Source organism: Arctopsyche grandis, chromosome 7 (genome assembly GCF_051622035.1).
Source record: "Arctopsyche grandis isolate Sample6627 chromosome 7, ASM5162203v2, whole genome shotgun sequence".
In the NCBI taxonomy this organism is placed as follows: domain Eukaryota; kingdom Metazoa; phylum Arthropoda; class Insecta; order Trichoptera; family Hydropsychidae; genus Arctopsyche; species Arctopsyche grandis.
In genome coordinates, this window is record NC_135361.1 from 16,497,998 (window position 1) to 16,519,741 (window position 21,744).

Sequence of the window (21,744 nt, forward strand, 5' to 3'; positions counted from 1 at the left end):
AAAACTAAAAATTCATATAATTTTGTCAAAAATTATACAAATCTTGAAAAACTTCGAAAAGGTCGCAGTCCATTACATTAGCAGGTAAAGAGAAAGACCTTTTCTTATTTCGTTATGCACAAGCAAAATGAACTATGTATTAGCCGTTCAATGTGTCTGCAGTCTGCACTCAGAATCATCCTTCCTAGTAAAAGTCAAAGAGAAGTTTCATAAAAAATAGGTGTAGATTTACACCAAATTGTAATTAATATAATTCACATAATGTACATATTATCTAAATATTTGAAATTAATCAATTCATTAATTAATTAAAAATATTAATATTTTCGAGTATTTTATAGAAGTATGTATATTTGCATGTTTTTATGCTTAATTCATTTTACTTTAGTTTCGAGAATTTAAAATTTTAAGCTCTATGGAAGACTGCGAACACTTACTTGAAGAGTGTCAAAAATTTAAATTAGCAACGTAAAAAAATCAAATTACACTATTGAATTCAAATTTAGCAGCTAGATTTATACAAATAATCATATGAAATAATATATGTATGATTCAAGTAATATATGTATGTATATGTATAAGAAAAAAATTCATCCAAGTCACTATTACGTAAAAATTGATATTTATATTTATTTAAATTTAAATTCGAATTTTCACGTAATAGTGTCTTGGAAGAAAAAATATATATGAGTACAATATATATATATAAATTGAAAAAAAAAAGGGAAACCCGTTGTTAGAAAATTGGGGTGGCACCACTGGATACAATACGTTTCGACACTGGGCTGGAATTTAAGAAGTTTGAACTCATCAACATGAATGGATATACAATTGGTATTTCAACCAATTAATGTCCCGAATGAGGCTGACTGTTTAAATAAGATTCATATTGAGTTGCAGATGAGCAAGATGGTGGTGAAAGGGGTGCAGATCTGCATGCAGGTGGTGGAGGTACAGCACAGCATGGGGCTGGTGCTGAATTGCACGGGGGTGGTGAAGGTATAACATAGCATGGGGCTGGTGCTGGATTGCATTGGGGTGGCGGAGGTGCAGCACAGCACGCGACTGGTGCTGGATTGCATGGGGCTGTTGGAGGTGGAGGTGGGGCACAGCACGGGGTCGGTGATGGATTGCATGAGGGTGGCGGAGGTAGTGCACAGCATACAGTTAGTGTTGGATTGCATGAGGGTAGTGCAGATGGAGCGCAACATAGTTGAAGAGCTGGATTACAAGGAGGTGGAGAAGGTGGAGCACATGATGGTGGTGATGGGTGAGCTGGGCATTCACATGGAACTCCATAAGAATTCTGAAAGTCAAACAATTTCAGATTATAAAAATACTCGTAATGCTATCAAGAGTTAAGTTGCTATGCTACTGTTTTGGTATGTTATACCTGAACAAAACAAAGAGCTATGAATCCGAAAATGAGAGACAATTTGTTTGCCATGGTGGTGGATTTCAAATGCTTTCGATGAAATAAAATTCATTGAATGGTTTTTCAGCGGGCTAATCCTCTTTTATACAAAATTAAGATTTGTGTGCGTGCCACTATTTCCGTATCAGCATAAATCACAATTATCTACATACATACCAAAGAAGCACGTACTACTTCCAAGTACATGGTTAATCTCTCATATTTTTGGGGCATATTAAAAATGAAATTTGACAAATTTGCAGATTTTCACTTGACAAATAGTCACGCACTAACCAAAAACGGTCGTATAAAAAGGTACCAGTTTAATGGGAAATCATTCAATTCATCTGATTCATTCACATCGGTGTTTGGAGCTCAGTAAAATGGCAGCCAAATTGAACTTAGCTTTTGGGTTCCTCGCCCTCCTGTTGGTTCAGGTATACTTTTAGAATAATTTTGCTCTTTTCATATCATTCCATAACTCAATTACATAAATATTGCTTTGAAAATTCAGGCCACCCACGCAGTTCCATGTGGCTGTGCAGCACCACCGCCACCACCACCACGCTCTTGTGGATCACCACCACCACCACCACCCCCATGTGCTCGACCACCACCCCCATCGTGTGCCCCACCTCCACCACCACCGCCACCACCCTCATGTGCTCCACCTCCACCTCCACCATCTCCGTGTAAACCAGCACCACAGCCATGCTGCGCTCCTCCACCACCACCCCCATGTGCTGCACCAGCACCACCATCATGCGCCCCACCTCCACCTCCACCCCCACCTCCACCATCATGTGCTCCACCTCCACCACCCCCATGCAGACCAGCACCATCCCCGTGCTGCGCTTCACCTCCACCACCTCCTCCACCTCCTCCATCCCCTTGCAGATCAGTTCCTCCTCCACCCCCATCCTGCTCGTCTTGTGGCCAATCTTACCAGTCTTATCAATCTTCCCAATCTCACCTAACTAGTCAATCCCAAACTAGTCAAACCCAACCCCAGTCCCATTACGGTCATTGATTTTGAGAAATGTCAGTCTTGACTGAGTGACCATGTGTCTTCTTCCCCTATCATTCCCACCTCCTCAGCAACCCCAGTCCCATCAAAGACGTCGTAGATTTCAAATCGATTTACAAATGTTTGCATGTGTGTAAACCCAGAATTGTCTTCACTTATATTCATCGAAACCCAATTCTTCTCAAAATTAGGAGCTGTGCTTGTAATCCAAATACGACGTGTAAATTTGAATAAAACTTCTTAATACCATTACATTTTTTTTATTTATTCTCAATATGATTTGCATATGTAGAAAACTTCCAAAGAAACTATACATCATAATAAAAATAGCAACATTATTTGGGTATGCTTCGTATAAGGTAATTGTTGTACGAGTACAAGCCTGACTGAGTATGGAGAAAATCTTGACTCTCGCCGACAATTCTTCGAACTTTCCAACCACATGATATTCGGTAGATCAAATTTGCAATCCAACTTTGAAAACTATGGATTTTCATAGCTCAATTCTTGTTCAATGCTTTTTCTTCCAATAGCTCAACGCTTCTTATTTCACATCTAAACTCGAATTGCCCAATATGGTTTTGTGAATGGATGAATTCGAAAAAATTGCCCACCTCCACCATCTCCGTTTAAACCAGCACCACAGCCATGTAGTGCTCCTCCACCAAAACCCCCATGTGCTCCATCAGCACCACCATCTTGTGACGCACCTCCACCACCACCCCCACAACCATCATGTGCTCCACCTCCACCACCTCCACCACCTCCACCACCTCCACCTCCTCCATCCCCTTGCCGATCCGTTCCTCCACCACCCCCATCCTGCTCGTTTTGTGGTCAATCTTCCCAATCCCATTACGGACATTGATTCGAACATTTTAACTATTAAAATGAGATGTATGTAGTTTCTTCATCAATCAAAGAATTACATTTTTAATCATCAATAGGCCTACACTGAACAATTACAATACATAAAAATTTTACTTTTCTTTTTTTTGTGAACTTCGTGTATCAAATTTATTAACATAAATACAGAAAAAATAAATGATATCCGTATACATAAAAATATTATTTAATTTATTGAGTATTATGAACATGTTAGATTTATACATATAACTAGTCACCGGACCCAGAAGGTGCCGCGTATTGTTCAAAGGTTGTAAATGCATTGTTAAAGGTTTGCCGAACCTTTTTTACAAAAGATTTACAACAATGGAACAATGGATAGCACTGTGACTATCTTACCTGTAGAGGTAGATAGTGTACATGTTAGAATATAATAATAATTGTTATTCTTTATATACATAGGATGGGACATAAATTGTTGCCCTTTTGAAATAACCATGAAAAAAATACAGATAGTATTCAAATAAATGTTTATTTATATAAACAAAAATATCTTAAAAATAATTAATTTCTTAAAAATAATAATCTTGCCGCTGGCATTCTTCAAATCTGGCCCTTAGATTTTCGAAAACTCATAGTAAAATAAAATATAATAATACTTCAAATAAAACTGTGAATGTCTTAAATAATTACACTGAGCAACAAAAAATCACGTTTTTGAGTTACCAGGGCGGAGACTAACCAATCTTTACTAACTATGACCCACTGAATTCTAATATCATAATGATTTTTGTTCGTTTACGAGATATGAGCGCTTAAAAATATGCGCGATTTCTACAGATTTTTGGCTTTTGCAATCTTTAACTCAAAATCTAGTATTGTTGTGCTCAAAATGAGTATTGAAATCAATAGTCATATGTTTTTCCTATTGATTGTGATATTTTATTGATTTAAAATACTTATAATTAATTGTCTAGCGAATTTTAAAAGTCAAAAATATATATATTTTTTTATAGATATTTTCTCCGTGCTATTTTACATTTATTTGGCATATTTTTTAATTCAACTCGTTTATAAGGATTAATTTTCTATCTCAATATTTTTTTTTATCTAAACGTACTAACTCGAGCGGTAATTGCAATTTATATGCTTTCGTTGTGTTTACCCACTGCCCACTTAGTAAAGATTAGTTAGTCTCCGCTCTGGTAATTTTTTTTGTTGCTCAGTGTTATTAATATTTATGGACTCTTCAAAAACTACATTGGAAGAAGAAATGAAAATTAATATATTTACCACGTGAATAGAATTAAAATAAAAATGATTATATATTTAACAAAGCAGTCATTATTAACGAGTACTGTTCCGTTTTGTATTTGATCACTTCGACTGATCTATTCGATTTATATATGTGACAGTTAAAATGTTGCCAGTCATTAAATATCGCGATATGATATTTTTTTATGTGGTCACACTTTGGCAATTGGTATTTCTGGCAAAGCGACAAGTAGTTATGTAGTTGGCCTTGAAGCGCGGCTGCCGACGGACGGTTCACACCTCCAACGCACTATGGCTTCTTTGCCTTTAACACGTGTAACATTATTTTCGTAAATAAATGTTCTTGCATCTTAATGCATCTTTTTTATCGACCTAACACAACCTGACCTAACCTGACCAGACTTTACCTAACCTAACCATCACCGGAATCAAAAGTAGTAGTAATCTAACTTAACCTAACCTAACCCAAACATCACCGGAATCAAAGTAATCAGCTATGCAAGACTTACACCTAATCGATTCACAATCACAATAGGTTCTTGCGCGAATACTTTTTCAAGGTTGGAGTTATGTCCCCACTGCTTATTTGAAGATATGTATATGAAGTTCCAGTTGAGTTTTTTAATAAAAATAATATTAAATATAAGTAGTAAAATTTATTTTATTGAATTACAATATCTATAAATCATATATGCACTAAGAAAAAGATGAAAAATGAAAATGAAAAAAAAACTAATGAGACATGAGCTTGTTTGTTATTAGATAAATACGAGTGTAAATACAAGTAAATACTAGTACGAGCTTTTAGCTCGCAATTTTACCGATTTAAAATTCAACACACTTCCAATTAACCCTTTAAAACGAAAAAAAAAATATTGTGGTCAGAGGGATATCTCAATAAAAATGTTTCAATATAAAATAGTATTAACATTGGAATAAATTCCCAAGTGAAAATACGTACTTTTGACTTTTGATTTCAACTGAACGACTATTTAGAGAGATTTAAAAGCTGAAAAGTACTACAAATAAAAGATAAAATAACCGACTATAGAATCCAATATTCATTTTGAACAGGAAATTGACAGATTTTGAGACATCGACCGAACAACACCAAGATATAGAAAAATCGCGCGATATAAAAAACACAAATATCTCCGAATCTCGAGCCAATCAACATTTTTTATTACCAGATTCGTGTTCACTGGGCATATATCTATAAGAAAAGTCATATATCATATTCTCTGAACCAAAAAAAAAGTCATCATTTGTCAAACAGTGTAGTCGTTTATAATCCACGCCTATATCTTGGCATAGTATCCCGAATAATCTCGAGTTTGTAGGGCTTGTCTTGAGATGATGCAACGTTATCATAAGATTATGTTTTAATTTTTTATTTACTTCTTTGTGCACGGACCGGCTACCGCCAGTACACGGACCAGTACTGGGCCGCGGACCATAGTTTGAGTAGCACTGTTCTACATACATATGTATGTACATGTATAAAAAGGTTATTTTGTCACACACACTGATAGTACAACGATTGTTGTCACGCACATTGACAGTTAATGCACATGTGCTGACGTATTGTTTTATTTTATTTTATTTGTTCTTTTGTTTTTGTAATTCTCTTCAAAGTCTTAATATTCGGTTTAATTAATATTCTCTTCAACGTTTTAAGTTTTTCGAGTAAATATGCGAAATAAGAAAAGACAACAGCACAATTGAATTATGAAAATCCATAGCTTTCAAATCTGGACTGCCAAATTTGACATAATTTCTTATTTTACCAAACTTGGTTCGCAGATGAGTTTTGATTTTCCAAATAACATGTGGTTATATAATATAATTTCGAGGAATTGTCGGCGAAGATCAAGATTTTCTCCACAATCAGTGAGGCTTGTACTGTAAATGTATAATTTCTTTGAAAGCTTTCTACATATGCACATCACGTTAAGAATAAATAAAAAAATATGTAATGGGATCAAGAATTTTTATTCAAATTTACACGTCGTATTTGGATTACAAGCACAGCTCCTAATTTTGAGAAGAATTGGGTTTCGATGAGTATAAGTGAAGACAATTATGGGTTTACACATATGGCATACATTTTTAAATCGATTTGAAATCTACGACGTCTTTGACGGGACTGGGGATGGTGAGGAGGTGGGGATGATAGGGATAAAGACACTTGGTCACTCAGTCAAGACTGACATTTCTCAAAATCAATGACCGTAATGGGACTGGGGTTGGGATTGACTAGTTTGGTGAGATTGGGAAGATTGATAAGCCTGGTAAGATTGGCCACAAGACGAGCAGGATGGGGGTGGAGGAGGAACGGATCTGCAAGGGGATGGGGGAGGTGGAGGAGGTGGTGGAGGTGGAGCGCAGCACGGGGATGGTGCTGGTCTGCATGGGGGTGGTGGAGGTGAAGCACACGACGGTGGTGGTGGTGGTGGTGGTGGGGGTGGTGGAGGTGGGGCGCATGATGGTGGAGCTGGTGCAGCACATGGGGGTGGTGGTGGAGGAGCGCAGCATGGCTGTGGTGCTGGTTTACACGGAGATGGTGGAGGTGAAGGTGGAGCACATGAGGGTGGTGGCGGCGGTGGTGGTGGTGGGGCACACGATGGAGGTGGTGGTCGAGCACATGGGGTTGGTGATCCACAAGAGCGTGGTGGTGGTGGCGGTGGTGCTGCACAGCCACATGGAACTGCGTTGGTGGCCTGAATTTTCGAAACAATATTTATGTAATTGGGTTTACAAAGGTTTTATTTCGTTTGGTATGGAAAGAGCTAAATTATTCTAAAAGTATACCTGAACCAACAGGAGGGCGAGGAACCCAAAAGCCAAGTTCAATTTGGCTGCCATTTTACTGAGCTCCAAACACTGATGTGAATGAATTCGATGGATTGAATGATTTCCCAATAAACTGGTATCTTTTTATATGACCGTTTTTAGTTAGTGCGTGACTATAAATCGTTTGAAAATCAGCACATTTTTCGAATCACTTAATGTGCTTTAAAACAGATCAACCTAGTTCTTTCTAGTCGCACGTGATTCTTTAATTGCTGATTTGCGCGATTTATGCTGATACTGAAATACATACATACATATGTATGTTTATAGGTATGTATGTATGTATATTTATTACGATCGTTGAAAATCAATGTCCTTAATGTGATTGGGATTGACTTTGGGTAGTAGAAGCAGATAAGCAGGCAGGGGGTGGTTGAGGTGCAGCATAAGACGGTGCTGGAGGAGCAGAGATGCAGATATGTACTGGTGGTGGCATCAATCAATTTATCTTGGATCGATAATTTTCTCACACTGAGAATGATTTATCACACATAGACGCGGAATTGACACCATCAGAACGGAAAGAATAAAAGATTTCTGTGATTTTGCTAATATTGAATATAAAAATCTACTCTCACATCCAAAAACTAGGTGGGTATAACTATAACCTGCAATAGAACGTACTCTAAAGCTATTTAAAGCATTAAAAGCTTTTTTTCTAGCTGAAGAAAAAGCACAACAAACCTTATTAGATTTTTTTCACTAATCCTCTTAGTCAAGTCTATCTTTGGTTTCTTCATTTTAATTGTAGCACTTTTCATTTACATATATTAAAAATAGAATTGAAAAAAATCAATTATAGATATTCTAAATATTATCACTAGACTGCGGATAGAGACCGTGCTTTTTCCAGGAATCGGTTTTTCAGTTTCGCTCTATTTACAAAGCTAGAGTACAAAAAAAAGGTTGGGCGAAACTTTTACAACAATTGAACAATAGCATTTACAACAATTAAACAATAAACGGCGCGCTGTGAATCCGGCCACTAATTATCACTTCGATTGAAAATATAGCTATAGAAAAGTCAAATATCTGATTTTTGGGGGGGGGGGGAGGTGTCCCAGTTTGACTTGCATGAAATCTGACAACCCCATAAATAGGTCCACCCTGAATAATCACAATACATAAAAAAAATACTTTTCTTTTTTTTGTAAACTACATGTATCAAATATACATAAAAAAATATATATATATATATATATATATTTCTTTAATTTATTGAGTACTAGTTGTTTTAGCCAGCTGCGCTCAGTATTTGTAATATAAACAGCTTTAACATGGCGAATCTAATAGTAAATATTTATTTGTTTTTTTATTAAATTTATTTGAATCGAAAAAAAATATCACATCGTCATAGAAACTTGATTTGTTTTCAATGTTACCTATGAACATACATATTAACTTACTTACAAAGTCTCTTTCGAAATTATATATTAGATTATGAATGGTAAACCATAGATGTATAATACATAGATCCGCCCTCACGGTTTATACTGGTCTCCCCTTTGGCGCATGCAAAATACATGGCGCATGCACACTTTTCTCTCAGTAGGTTAGTAGCTTATAAGTAGGAAAGGTCGATTGCGGAGATCTTTTCATATTTTCGTCACTAACTGAGGGGTGCGGGGGGTTTAACTAGCGGGGGGGGGAAGTGAAAAAAACGCCGACCGCTGCGTCGTAGGGAAAAACCTTTTTTTTTCCAACTTCGTCCCACTAGTTAAACCCCCCGCACCCCTCAGTTAGTGGCGACAAGATTTCCAACGAAATTTGTATGTAATGTCATATCTAGTCTATTCTAGATCTATGCGGTAAACGGATTATTCCGCAAAACACGATCTCACGCTAGTCACTAAAATCTCGAACACGGAACATCTGGCACTCAAGTTCTCGTTAGTATAATATTTCCCGTGGATAGCTTTCGATTGATAGAATTTTTGGGTGCCAGATGTTCCGTGATCGAGATTTTAGTGACTTGCGCGAGATCGCTTCTTGCGGAATAATCAACGAACCATCATGAACATGTTAGATTTATACAAATAATTGAAATAATGGTTATTCTTTATATAAGAAATATAATACTCCAAGAAAAACTATGAAGGTCATAATTAATTGTTGATATTTATGGAATCTATAAAAACTACATTGGAAGAAGATTTTGGATTTTTAATAGATATCATACATGAAATTTCTATACTTATAATAAGACTTAAGTCCAACTGACTATGGAGAAAATCATGATTCTCGCCGAAAATTCTTTGAACTTTGAACTTTCCAACCACATGTTATTCGAAAAGTTAAATTTGCAGTCCAATTTTGAAAACTAAGGATTTTCAAAGCTCAATTCTTCTTCAATGCTTCTTATTTCACGTCTAAATTCGAATTTGAACAAATTTCCTAATATGGTTATGTGAATATATGAATTCGAAGAAATTTCCCACTTTCGCCACCACCCCTATGTGCTTCACTAGCCCCTCCATCTTACGCCACACCTCCACCACCCCCACCGTCGTGTGCTCCATGAATCATATAGTTTATATGTAAATAAACATTCTTAAAATTATAATAAAATCAGTTTAAAATATTTTTTTTATATTTTTATTATAATATTATTAACCAGTAGTAATATATTTAGACCCATGTAGTTATTTCAAATCGGGTTTGCTACAAATGGCTGCATGCTCATTTCGATTGAATTTTAACTGTTTGAATTTCAGCATGTACGAAAGACGAGATGTTCATGGGGTTGCGCAGATGACATTTCGATGTATGTACATTGATGATTGGCAATTCTTAAAATGGAGTTGGATCTTTCTAGCAAGTTTAAAATGGCATGAGCCGAGACAAAAGTATGAAATTAGCATGCAGCGAAATAAGCATGCGCCCGCTTGGTTTGCAATCGTTTGTAGCGCAGGGTTCATATGATATAGTCAATATTTATTTTTATTTTATTTTATTCTAAACAGACCATAGTGGCATAACAGGAATTCCTAAAGGCCACAATGGTCAAAAAATATAACACAAAAAAAAACAAAATAATAATTAAACATAAATTAATACATAACGAAAATTATATACTCATCAATTATACATAAAAAAAATACATTTGAACATAAAAATAAATACATCCATGCATTAACATAAAAAATAGCATTTAATAATAACAGATAAAGTAAAAATATCAAATAAAAAAATATAGCATAAGGAATGCCTTGCACCTACAGCCAGTTTCAATAAATATGTAAGAAACAACTACAAATACAAAACATCCCTGTAAGGCCCAAATGGAAGAGAGTTAATCAAAATTTCACTCATAAATCACAATCGATCATGAAAACAATGATGAGCGCAGACTACTAGATAAATGGGTTAGAGTAATTTCCGACAATTTACGCTCCCTAAGGTGGAAAATATCACATTCAGTCTCGGCAGCAACGATTTCATTAAGAAGTCGAATAGCTCTTGGAATAGGAGCCATTCGAAAAAGAAAAAGAATATGTATGTAAGTATTCACTAACTGAAGATCCGCTACACATATGTCGGTAAAAGTCGGAATTCTCGACAGGGCAGACCCTATAGGCTCGGAAGCGAGGCTCGGTCGACCAGCTCCTTCCTGTCATTGGTTGCTCTTAGCGAGTACTCTAGTATTTCCGTGCCCTGAATTAACTCGACTTTTACCTGATGAAATACTCCGACATATACTGCCTGGTTCGCATATAGTTTCGGACGGTTGGGCAGCGTACGGAAATATCCCGAATACCGGTAAAAATGGTTATAATTTCGTGGATCCAAATGATAGTGAAATACATACATTGCGATTTTTTCGCAATTTTTCTAGGGGTGCTGTAGAACCCGCAGCGCCGCAGGCGCGAGCCGTCACTGTTCTTTGGTGCGTACGTATGTAAGTTAGTGACGCAAAACTTAAAGGTTCCATAGTATGCAAATAAGAGGCTGTAACTTTAGTAAGCTTTAGTAATCTTAGGAAACTAAAGTATCTTATAAACCAAAGACTTCCACTCCAAACTTTTCAGAACGAGTTTCAAATAGGAACTTAAGAAGAGATATTATATTAAGGAAGAATTATTTTGAACTATATTCTACATATATGTAAACATGTATAAAAGGGTTATTTTGTTACAAGCACTGATTGTTGTTACGCACATTGATAGTCAATGCAAATGTGCTGCCGTATTGTTTTATTTTATTTCATTTGTTTTTTTGTTTTTGTAATTTTCTTCAACGTCTTTATATTCGGCAATTTGTTTTTCCAATACGCAGATATGGTTTAATTTTCCGAATAACATTTTATTGCATAAGTTCGAGGCCTAACATCTGCACATCACACTCACAGCCAAACAATGTTGCTATTTTTACTAAGATGTATAATTTTTTTGGAAGCCTTCTACATATGTACATCACATTGAGAATAAATAAAAATATGTAATGGGATTAAGAATTTTTATTCAAATTTACATGTCGTGTTTAGATTACAAGCAAAGCTCCTAATTTTGAAAAGAATTGGGTTTCGATGAGTATAAGTGAAGACAATTATGGGTTTATACATATGGTATACATTTTTAAATCGATTTGAAATCTACGACGTCTTTGACGGGACTGGGGATGGTGAGGAGGTGGGGATGATAGGGAAAGAAGACACTTGGTCACTCAGTCAAGACTGACATTTCTCAAAATCAATGACCGTAATGGGACTGGGGTTGGGATTGACTAGTTTGGTGAGATTGGGAAGATTGATAAGCCTGGTAAGATTGGCCACAAGACGAGCAGGACGGGGTTGGAGGAGGAACGGATCTGCAAGGGGATGGGGGAGGTGGAGGAGGTGGTGGAGGTGAAGCGCAGCACGGGGATGGTGCTGGTCTGCATGGGGGTGGTGGAGGTGGAGCACAGGACGGTGGTGGTGGGGGTGGTGGAGGTGGGGCGCATGATGGTGGTGCTGGTGCCGCACATGGGGGTGGTGGAGGAGCGCAGCATGGCTGTGGTGCTGGTTTACACGGAGATGGTGGAGGTGGAGGTGGAGCACATGAGGGTGGTGGCGGCGGTGGTGGTGGTGGGGCACACGATGGAGGTGGTGGTCGAGCACATGGGGTTGGTGATCCACAAGAGCGTGGTGGTGGTGGCGGTGGTGCTGCACAGCCACATGGAACTGCGTGGGTGGCCTGAATTTTCGAAACAATATTTATGTAATTGGGTTTACAAAGGTTTTATTTCGTTTGGTATGGAAAGAGCTAAATTATTCTAAAAGTATACCTGAACCAACAGGAGGGCGAGGAACCCAAAAGCTAAGTGCAATTTGGCTGCCATTTTACTGAGCTCCAAACGCTGATGTGAATGAATCCGATGGATTGAATGATTTCCCAATAAACTGGTACCTTTTTATATGACCGTTTTTAGTTAGTGCGTGACTATTAATCATTTGAAAATCAGCACATTTTTCGAATCACTTAATGTGCTTTAAAACAGATTAACCGAGTACTTTGTAATCGTACGTGATTCTTTATTTGATAATATGCGCCATTTATGCTGAGACTGAAATACATACATATGTATAATATGTATGTATACATATATGAATGTATGTAGGTGTCACGCACGTAAAATTAAAAATTTGTATAAAAGGAGAATTTATTTTGTGAAACAGCATTCAATCCAATTGATTCAATCAATAGGCATTAGAAATCTAACACCATGGCAATTAAACTGTCTTTCGTTTTTGGATTCCTAGCCCTCTTCTTCGTCCAGGTACTTAAATTACATATGTATATTGAAAGTCTAATTTATTCAATTTAAAATTAAAATTTCGACGTACGCATTGTTAGTAAATTACTTACATACACATTAATAATTTGTATTTTTGCTTCATTTGCAGGATGTTTATGGAGTTCCGTGTGGATGCGCAGCACCACGACCACTCTCACCATCATGTGCTCCACCACCTCCACCTCCTCCACCACCACCATCATGCGCTCCAGCCCCATCGTGTGCCCCACCTCCTCCACCACCACCCCCATGCAAACCAGCACCACAACCTTGCTGCGTTCCACCTCCTCCACCACCACCTCCATGCAAACCAGCTCCACAACCCTGCTGCGCTCCACCCCCACCACCATGCAAACCAGCTCCTCAACCGTGCTGTGCCCCACCTCCTCCACCACCACCTCCATGCAAACCAGCACCACAGCCTTGCTGCGCCCCACCTCCACCACCAGCACCATGCTGCGCCTCTGCTCCTCCAGCACCGTCTTGTGCTGCACCTCAACCACCCCCTGCCTGCTCATCTGCCTCTACTTCCCAAAGTCGATCCCAATCACACGAAGGACATTGATTTTCAACGATCGTAATAAATATAAATATGTATAATTTATGAAAATATGTATTGTTTTATTAACATTTACAATCTTCAAAAGTCATTGAATTTATTTAAATAAATGCTATAAATTTTAATATAATACGAGTGTTTTTAAAAATACATATAGCTTCTACTAAGGTATTGACTTTGTACAATTCAAATAGTTAAAAAATCTAATGACGTCAGCACAAAGGCCTAAGAAATATGTCATATAACGTTTCCTCTAATTTTTTTAAGCAGTAAATCTTCAGATAAACAAGTTGGCACAAAAACAAGTGCTTTGGAATGGACCACTTATTTTTGAAGTGAAACTAATAAAAACCTTATATAAATAATAAAAATAAAACTTACATAAACAATTAAAAAAAATTCGATGTGACAAACCCACGACTTTACCTATGTATTTGAGGAATATAAGAATGATAAAATACAAAATTCGATAATGAAACATAAGGTACATATGTACATACATAAACCACTACACTATTAAACATTCTAAATATCAAGAAGATAGAAAATAAAAAATGCAAATATAAATTTTCTGCTTGATGCGTTCCGGGGTGTCATTAAGTGTCGATTTCGATTAAGAAAATTACATCTCAAAATAAGAGAAGTTTTTTCATTAGCCTCAAATTTTCTTTCAAAAAAATAAGTGAGCATAGCTGATCCCACTATAGACTTTAGACTTGTACATATATGTAAAAATTTATGTACAAGTCTAAATCCATACATGTCGCTATGAATGTATTAATAGCATTCGGGTTTACCTGCTAGGCTTCCGTGTATATTACTGGTAAACGGGTTACATCCCAAATGTGAATCGCTACCAGGATAACCACCCGTACGAAAATCGCTTGCGCGGATTTCCTATCGCACGAAAATTCGTCACACAAATGCTTTTTTATACAAAATTTTTGGCAGTTTTGAGCAATATTTGGGCAGTTTTCTATACGGCAATTTTCCGGTGCAACGAATATTTTTGCGATAGGAGACCGCGCGAGCGATTTTCGTAGGTATGTGTATGTCTATATGCATATATCTATTTTCATTTATGCATATGGATATTTATATTTATATCACTACGTGCTCTATCTACTTCCTTTTTTACAATGTCTTCTAATCGTCTTGTCATTCATTATCAAAATGTCAGAGGTCTCCGAACTAAATCTGACTCTTTTCTTCAAAATGTATTTGTTAATAATTATGATATTATCTGTCTATCAGAAACTTGGTTTAATAACTCATTCAATAATAGTGAGTTTTTTGATGCCAGATATCAGGTGTTTCGACGTGACAGAGATTATTCTCTTCATAATCAAATATTTGGTGGTGGTGTAATCATAGCTGTGAAAAATAATCTACCCTCTGTCATTCAAAATAATTGGTTAACTTCCACAGAAGACCTTTGGATTACTATTACCACTAAATTTTTTAAACTAAATATCTGTACTGTTTATATTCCTCCTGGTAATTCTCACCAAACTCTATTAGTTACCCATTTAAATAAAGTATCTGATCTAATAACCAATTATCCAGAGTATCGATTTATTTTACTCGGTGATTACAATCTTCCCACTATTGATTGGACAAAATACGACTCAAATCTGCATCTATTTCCTTCCAATTGTATTAATTTTTCTTCCCTTTCCTTTACTCAATTCTTATCTTATAATAAACTTTATCAATATAATTATTTATCAAATACTAATAATCGTATTCTTGACCTAGCTATTAGTAGTTTCCCCTTATATATTTCTCGTGCTGACTCTACGCTAATCCATGAAGATTCTCATCATTTATCCTTTTGCACCTCAATAATTTACAACAAATCTTCACCCTTGAATTATAATTATAATAAAACTTTCCTCTTTAGAAAAGCTGACTATGCTACAATTATTCCAATTTTAGGCGATATCAATTGGAATTCACTTTTGTCCAATTTAAATATTGATTTAGCTTGTAAAAAATTTTACGATACCTTACAAAATATTATTGAATGTCACGTCCCTTTCACTCTTAAATCTAAACGTACCAAATATCCCCCTTGGTTTACATCGTCTCTTATTAAAATAATAAAAGAAAAAAACAAATTCCATAAAAAATTTAAAATTTATTCAAATCCCTTAGATTATCAAAGTTTTTCACTATTAAGAGCTCGAATTAAAAAATATTCTTTAATCTGCTTTAGAAATTATATTTCTCTTATTCAAAATAATAATAAAACTAATCCCAAATCATTTTGGTCATATATAAATTCAAAAAAAAATACCTCCTCTTCATATCCTTCCGTAATGTATTATGGAAATAAGTCGGCTTCCCATGGTTCTGAAATCTGTACCATTTTTGCTGACTATTTTGACTCCACTTTCAATAGTAATTCTATCATTAACCTTTCTATCTCTAATGCAGATACTTCTTCATGTAACTTGCCTACTTTTCATTTTGACATATCTACTGTACTCAGTCACATCAACTCTCTCAATGTTAATCTTGGTGCGGGTTGTGATGGTTTGCCTTCTTTTTTCCTTGTTAAATGTGCTGTCCCATTATCTCTTCCCATAACAATCCTTTTCAATCTTTCTATGTCTAACGGTAAATTTCCTGACTATTGGAAATTATCTTACATCACCCCTATTTTTATAAAAAGGTGATAAGAATCTTATTGAGAATTACCGTCCTATTTCCAAACTTTCTGTCATTAGTAAAATCTTTGAAAAAATGATCTATAAGTTCCTTTTCTCCAATTTCAAAAACTACATTATACCTGAACAACATGGTTTTTTAAGGGGAGATCGGTAGAGACTAACCTGCTTAATTTCACTAGTACTCTCACATCTTATATGGACAAACGAATCCAAATAGACGTCGTTTATACGGATTTCTCTAAAGCTTTTTTGGTATCCAATTTTTTTTAATTGTTTATGTAAGTTTTATTTTTATTATTTATATAAGGTTTTTATAAGTTTCACTTCAAAAATAAGTGGTCCATTCCAAAGCACTTGTTTTTGTGCCAACTTGTTTTTCTGAAGATTTACTGCTTAAAAAAATTAGAGGGAACGTTATATGACATATTTCTTAGGCCTTTGTGCTGACGTCATTAGATTTTTTAACTATTTGACTTGTACAAAGTCAATACCTTAGTAGAAGCTATATGTATTTTTAAAAACACTCGTATTATATTAAAATTTATAGCATTTATTTAAATAAATTCAATGACTTTTGAAAATTGTAAATGTTAATAAAACAATACATATTTTCATAAATTATACATATTTATATTTATTACGATCGTTGAAAATCAATGTCCTTCATGTGATTGGGATCGACTTTGGGAAGTAGAGGCAGATGAGCAGGCAGGGGGTGGTTGAGGTGCAGCACAAGACGGTGCTGGAGGAGCAGAGGCGCAGCATGGTGCTGGTGGTGGAGGTGGGGCGCAGCAAGGCTGTGGTGCTGGTTTGCATGGGGGTGGTGGTGGAGGAGGTGGGGCACAGCACGGTTGAGGAGCTGGTTTGCATGGTGGTGGAGGTGGTGGGGGTGGAGCGCAGCAGGGTTGTGGAGCTGGTTTGCATGGAGGTGGTGGTGGAGGAGGTGGAACGCAGCAAGGTTGTGGTGCTGGTTTGCATGGGGGTGGTGGTGGAGGAGGTGGGGCACACGATGGGGCTGGAGCGCATGATGGTGGTGGTGGAGGAGGTGGAGGTGGTGGAGCACATGATGGTGAGAGTGGTCGTGGTGCTGCGCATCCACACGGAACTCCATAAACATCCTGCAAATGAAGCAAAAATACAAATTATTAATGTGTATGTAAGTAATTTACTAACAATGCGTACGTCGAAATTTTAATTTTAAATTGAATAAATTAGACTTTCAATATACATATGTAATTTAAGTACCTGGACGAAGAAGAGGGCTAGGAATCCAAAAACGAAAGACAGTTTAATTGCCATGGTGTTAGATTTCTAATGCCTATTGATTGAATCAATTGGATTGAATGCAGTTTCACAAAATGAATGCTCCTTTTATACAAATTTTTAATTTTACGTGCGTGACACCTACATACATTCATATATGTATACATACATATTATACATATGTATGTATTTCAGTCTCAGCATAAATCGCGCATATTATCAAATAAAGAATCACGTACGATTACAAAGTACTCGGTTGATCTGTTTTAAAGCACATTAAGTGATTCGAAAAATGTGCTGATTTTCAAATGATTAATAGTCACGCACTAACTAAAAACGGTCATATAAAAAGGTACCAGTTTATTGGGAAATCATTCAATCCATCGGATTCATTCACATCAGTGTTTGGAGCTCAGTAAAATGGCAGTCAAATTGAACTTAGCTTTTGGGTTCCTCGCCCTCCTGTTGGTTCAGGTATACTTTTAGAATAATTTAGCTCTTTCCATACCAAACGAAATAAAACCTTTGTAAACCCAATTACATAAATATTGTTTCGAAAATTCAGGCCACCCACGCAGTTCCATGTGGCTGTGCAGCACCACCGCCACCACCACCACGCTCTTGTGGATCACCAACCCCATGTGCTCGACCACCACCTCCATCGTGTGCCCCACCACCACCACCGCCGCCACCACCCTCATGTGCTCCACCTCCACCTCCACCATCTCCGTGTAAACCAGCACCACAGCCATGCTGCGCTCCTCCACCACCCCCATGTGCGGCACCAGCACCACCATCATGCGCCCCACCTCCACCACCCCCACCACCACCGTCCTGTGCTCCACCTCCACCACCCCCATGCAGACCAGCACCATCCCCGTGCTGCGCTTCACCTCCACCACCTCCTCCACCTCCCCCATCCCCTTGCAGATCAGTTCCTCCTCCAACCCCATCCTGCTCGTCTTGTGGCCAATCTTACCAGGCTTATCAATCTTCCCAATCTCACCAAACTAGTCAATCCCAACCCCAGTCCCATTACGGTCATTGATTTTGAGAAATGTCAGTCTTGACTGAGTGATCAAGTGTCTTCTTTCCCTATCATCCCCACCTCCTCACCATCCCCAGTCCCGTCAAAGACATCGTAGATTTCAAATCGATTTAAAAATGTATGCCATATGTGTAAACCCATAATTGTCTTCACTTATACTCATCGAAACCCAATTCTTCTCAAAATTAGGAGCTGTGCTTGTAATCTAAACACGACGTGTAAATTTGAATAAAAATTCTTAATCCCATTACATATTTTTATTTATTCTCAATGTGATGTGCATATGTAGAAGGCTTCCAAAAAATTATACATCTTAGTAAAAATAGCAACATTGTTTGGCTGTGAGTGTGATGTGCATATGTTAGGCCTCGAACTTATGCAATAAAATGTTATTCGGAAAATCAAACTACATCTGCGTATTGGAAAAACAAATTGCCGAATATTAAGACGTTGAAGAAAATTACAAAAACAAAAAAACAAATGAAATAAAATAAAACAATACGGCAGCACATGTGCATTGACTATCAATGTGCGTAACAACAATCAGTGTTTGTAACAAAATAACCCTTTTATACATGTTTACATATATGTAGAATATAGTTCAAAATATTTCTTCCTTAATATAATATATCTTCTATAAGTTCCTATTTGAAACTCGTTCTGAAAAGTTTGGAGTGGAAGTCTTTGGTTTATAAGATACTTTAGTTTCCTAAGATTACTAAAGCTTACTAAAGTTACAGCCTCTTATTTGCATACTATGGAACCTTTAAGTTTTGCGTCACTAACTTACATACGTACGCACCAAAGAACAGTGAAGGCTCGCGCCTGCGGCGCTGCGGGTTCTACAGCATCCCTAGAAAAATTGCGAAAAAATCGCAATGTATGAATTTCACTATCATTTGGATCCACGAAATTATAACCATTTTTACCGGTATTCGGGATATTTCCGTACGCTGCCCAACCGTCCGAAACTATATGCGAACCAGGCAGTATGTGTACTGTGTCGGAGTATTTCATCAGGTAAAAGTCGAGTTAATTCAGGGCACGGAAATACTATAGTAGCACGGAAATACACGGAGTACTCGCTAAGAGCAACCAATGAAAGGAAGGAGCGGGTCGACCGAGCCTATAGGGTCTGCCCTGTAGAGAATTTCGACTTTTACCGACATATGTGTAGCGGATCTTCAGTTAGTGAATACTTACATACATATTGACTATATCATATGAACCCTGCGCTACAAACGATTGCAAACCAAGCAAAAAAAGATCCAACTCCATTTTAAGAATTGCCAATCATCAATGTACATCGAAATGTCATCTGCGCAACCCCATGAACATCTCGTCTTTCGTACATGCTGAAATTCAAACAGTTCAAATTCAATCGAAATGAGCATGCAGCCAATAATTTGTAGCAAACCCGATTTGAAATAACTACATGGGTCAAAATATATTACAACTGGTTAATAATATTATAATAAAAATATAAAAAAAATATTTTAAACTGATTTTATTATAATTTTAAGAATGTTTATTTACATATAAACTATATGATTCATGGAGCACACGACGGTGGGGGTGGTGGAGGTGTGGCGTAAGATGGAGGGGCTAGTGAAGCACATAGGGGTGGTGGCGAAAGTGGGAAATTTCTTCGAATTCATATATTCACATAACCATATTAGGAAATTTGTTCAAATTCGAATTTAGACGTGAAATAAGAAGCATTGAAGAAGAATTGAGCTTTGAAAATCCTTAGTTTTAAAATCTATTAAATCGATATCTATTAAAAATCCAAAATCTTCTTCCAATGTAGTTTTTAAAGATTCCATAAATATCAACATTTAATTATGACCTTCATAGTTTTTCTTGGAGTATTATATTTCTTATATAAAGAATAACCATTATTTCAATTGTTTGTGACATACATATATATCTAACATGTTCATGATGGTTCGTTGATTATTCCGCAAAAAGCGATCTCGCGCAAGTCACTAAAATTTCGATCACGGAACATCTGGCAACCAAAAATTCTATCAATCGAAAGCTATCCACGGGAAATATTATACTAACGAGAACTTGAGTGCCAGATGTACCGTGTTCGAGATTTTAGTGACTAGCGTGAGATCGTGTTTTGCGGAATAATCCGTTTACCGCATAGATCTAGAATAGACTAGATATGACATTACATACAAATTTCGTTGGAAATCTTGTCGCCACTAACTGAGGGGTGCGGGGGGTTTAACTAGCGGGACGAAGTTGGAAAAAAAAAGGTTTTTCCCTACGACTCAGCGGTCGGCGTTTTTTTCACTTCCCCCCCCCCGCTAGTTAAACCCCCCGCACCCCTCAGTTAGTGACGAAAATATGAAAAGATCTCCGCAATCGACCTTTCCTACTTATAAGCTACTAACCTACTGAGAGAAAAGTGTGCATGCGCCATGTATTTTGCATGCGCCAAAAGGGAGACCAGTATAAACCGTGAGGGCGGATCTATGTATTATACATCTATGGTTTACCATTCATAATCTAATATATAATTTCGAAAGAGACTTTGTAAGTAAGTTAATATGTATGTTCATAGGTAACATTGAAAACAAATCAAGTTTCTATGACGATGTGATATTTTTTTTTCGATTCAAATAAATTTAATAAAAAAACAAATGAATATTTACTATTAGATTCGCCATGTTAAAGCTGTTTATATTACAAATACTGAGCGCAGCTGGCTAAAACAACTAGTACTCAATAAATTAAAGAAATATATATATATATATATATATATATATATTTTTTTTTTATTTTTTTTATGTATATTTGATACATGTAGTTTACAAAAAAAAGAAAAGTATTTTTTTTATGTATTGTGATTATTCAGGGTGGACCTATTTATGGGGTTGTCAGATTTCATGCAAGTCAAACTGGGACACCTCCCCCCCCCCCAAAAATCAGATATTTGACTTTTCTATAGCTATATTTTCAATCGAAGTGATAATTAGTGGCCGGATTCACAGCGTGCCG

The 21,744-nt window shown here is 36.7% G+C and overlaps 2 protein-coding genes across 2 annotated transcripts; one reads left to right on the top strand and one right to left on the bottom strand.

Moving 5' to 3' along the window:
- Positions 1-1,675: 1,675 nt before the first annotated feature.
- On the top strand, positions 1,676-2,689 carry LOC143914405 (uncharacterized). Its single transcript, XM_077434618.1, has 2 exons — positions 1,676-1,851; positions 1,929-2,689. The coding sequence occupies exons 1-2, from the start codon at positions 1,741-1,743 to the stop codon at positions 2,442-2,444; spliced, it is 627 nt and encodes a 208-aa protein (XP_077290744.1). The 5' UTR covers positions 1,676-1,740; the 3' UTR covers positions 2,445-2,689.
- Positions 2,690-17,074: 14,385 nt separating this feature from the next.
- On the bottom strand, positions 17,075-17,757 carry LOC143914708 (uncharacterized). Its single transcript, XM_077435008.1, has 2 exons — positions 17,667-17,757; positions 17,075-17,539 (listed from the first exon to the last, which is right to left on the bottom strand). The coding sequence occupies exons 1-2, from the start codon at positions 17,718-17,720 to the stop codon at positions 17,075-17,077; spliced, it is 519 nt and encodes a 172-aa protein (XP_077291134.1). The 5' UTR covers positions 17,721-17,757.
- Positions 17,758-21,744: the final 3,987 nt, after the last annotated feature.

What these genes read in the sequence shown, in the direction of transcription:
- LOC143914405 (XM_077434618.1), top strand. Translation starts at nt 1,741, where the DNA reads ATGGGAAATCATTCAATTCATCTGATTCATTCACATCGGTGTTTGGAG. An exon ending in TCGCCCTCCTGTTGGTTCAG is followed by an intron (nt 1,852 to 1,928) that starts GTATACTTTTAG and finishes TTGAAAATTCAG; the next exon opens with GCCACCCACGCAGTTCCATG.
- LOC143914708 (XM_077435008.1), bottom strand. Translation starts at nt 17,720, where the DNA reads ATGGCAATTAAACTGTCTTTCGTTTTTGGATTCCTAGCCCTCTTCTTC. An exon ending in TAGCCCTCTTCTTCGTCCAG is followed by an intron (nt 17,540 to 17,666) that starts GTACTTAAATTA and finishes CTTCATTTGCAG; the next exon opens with GATGTTTATGGAGTTCCGTG.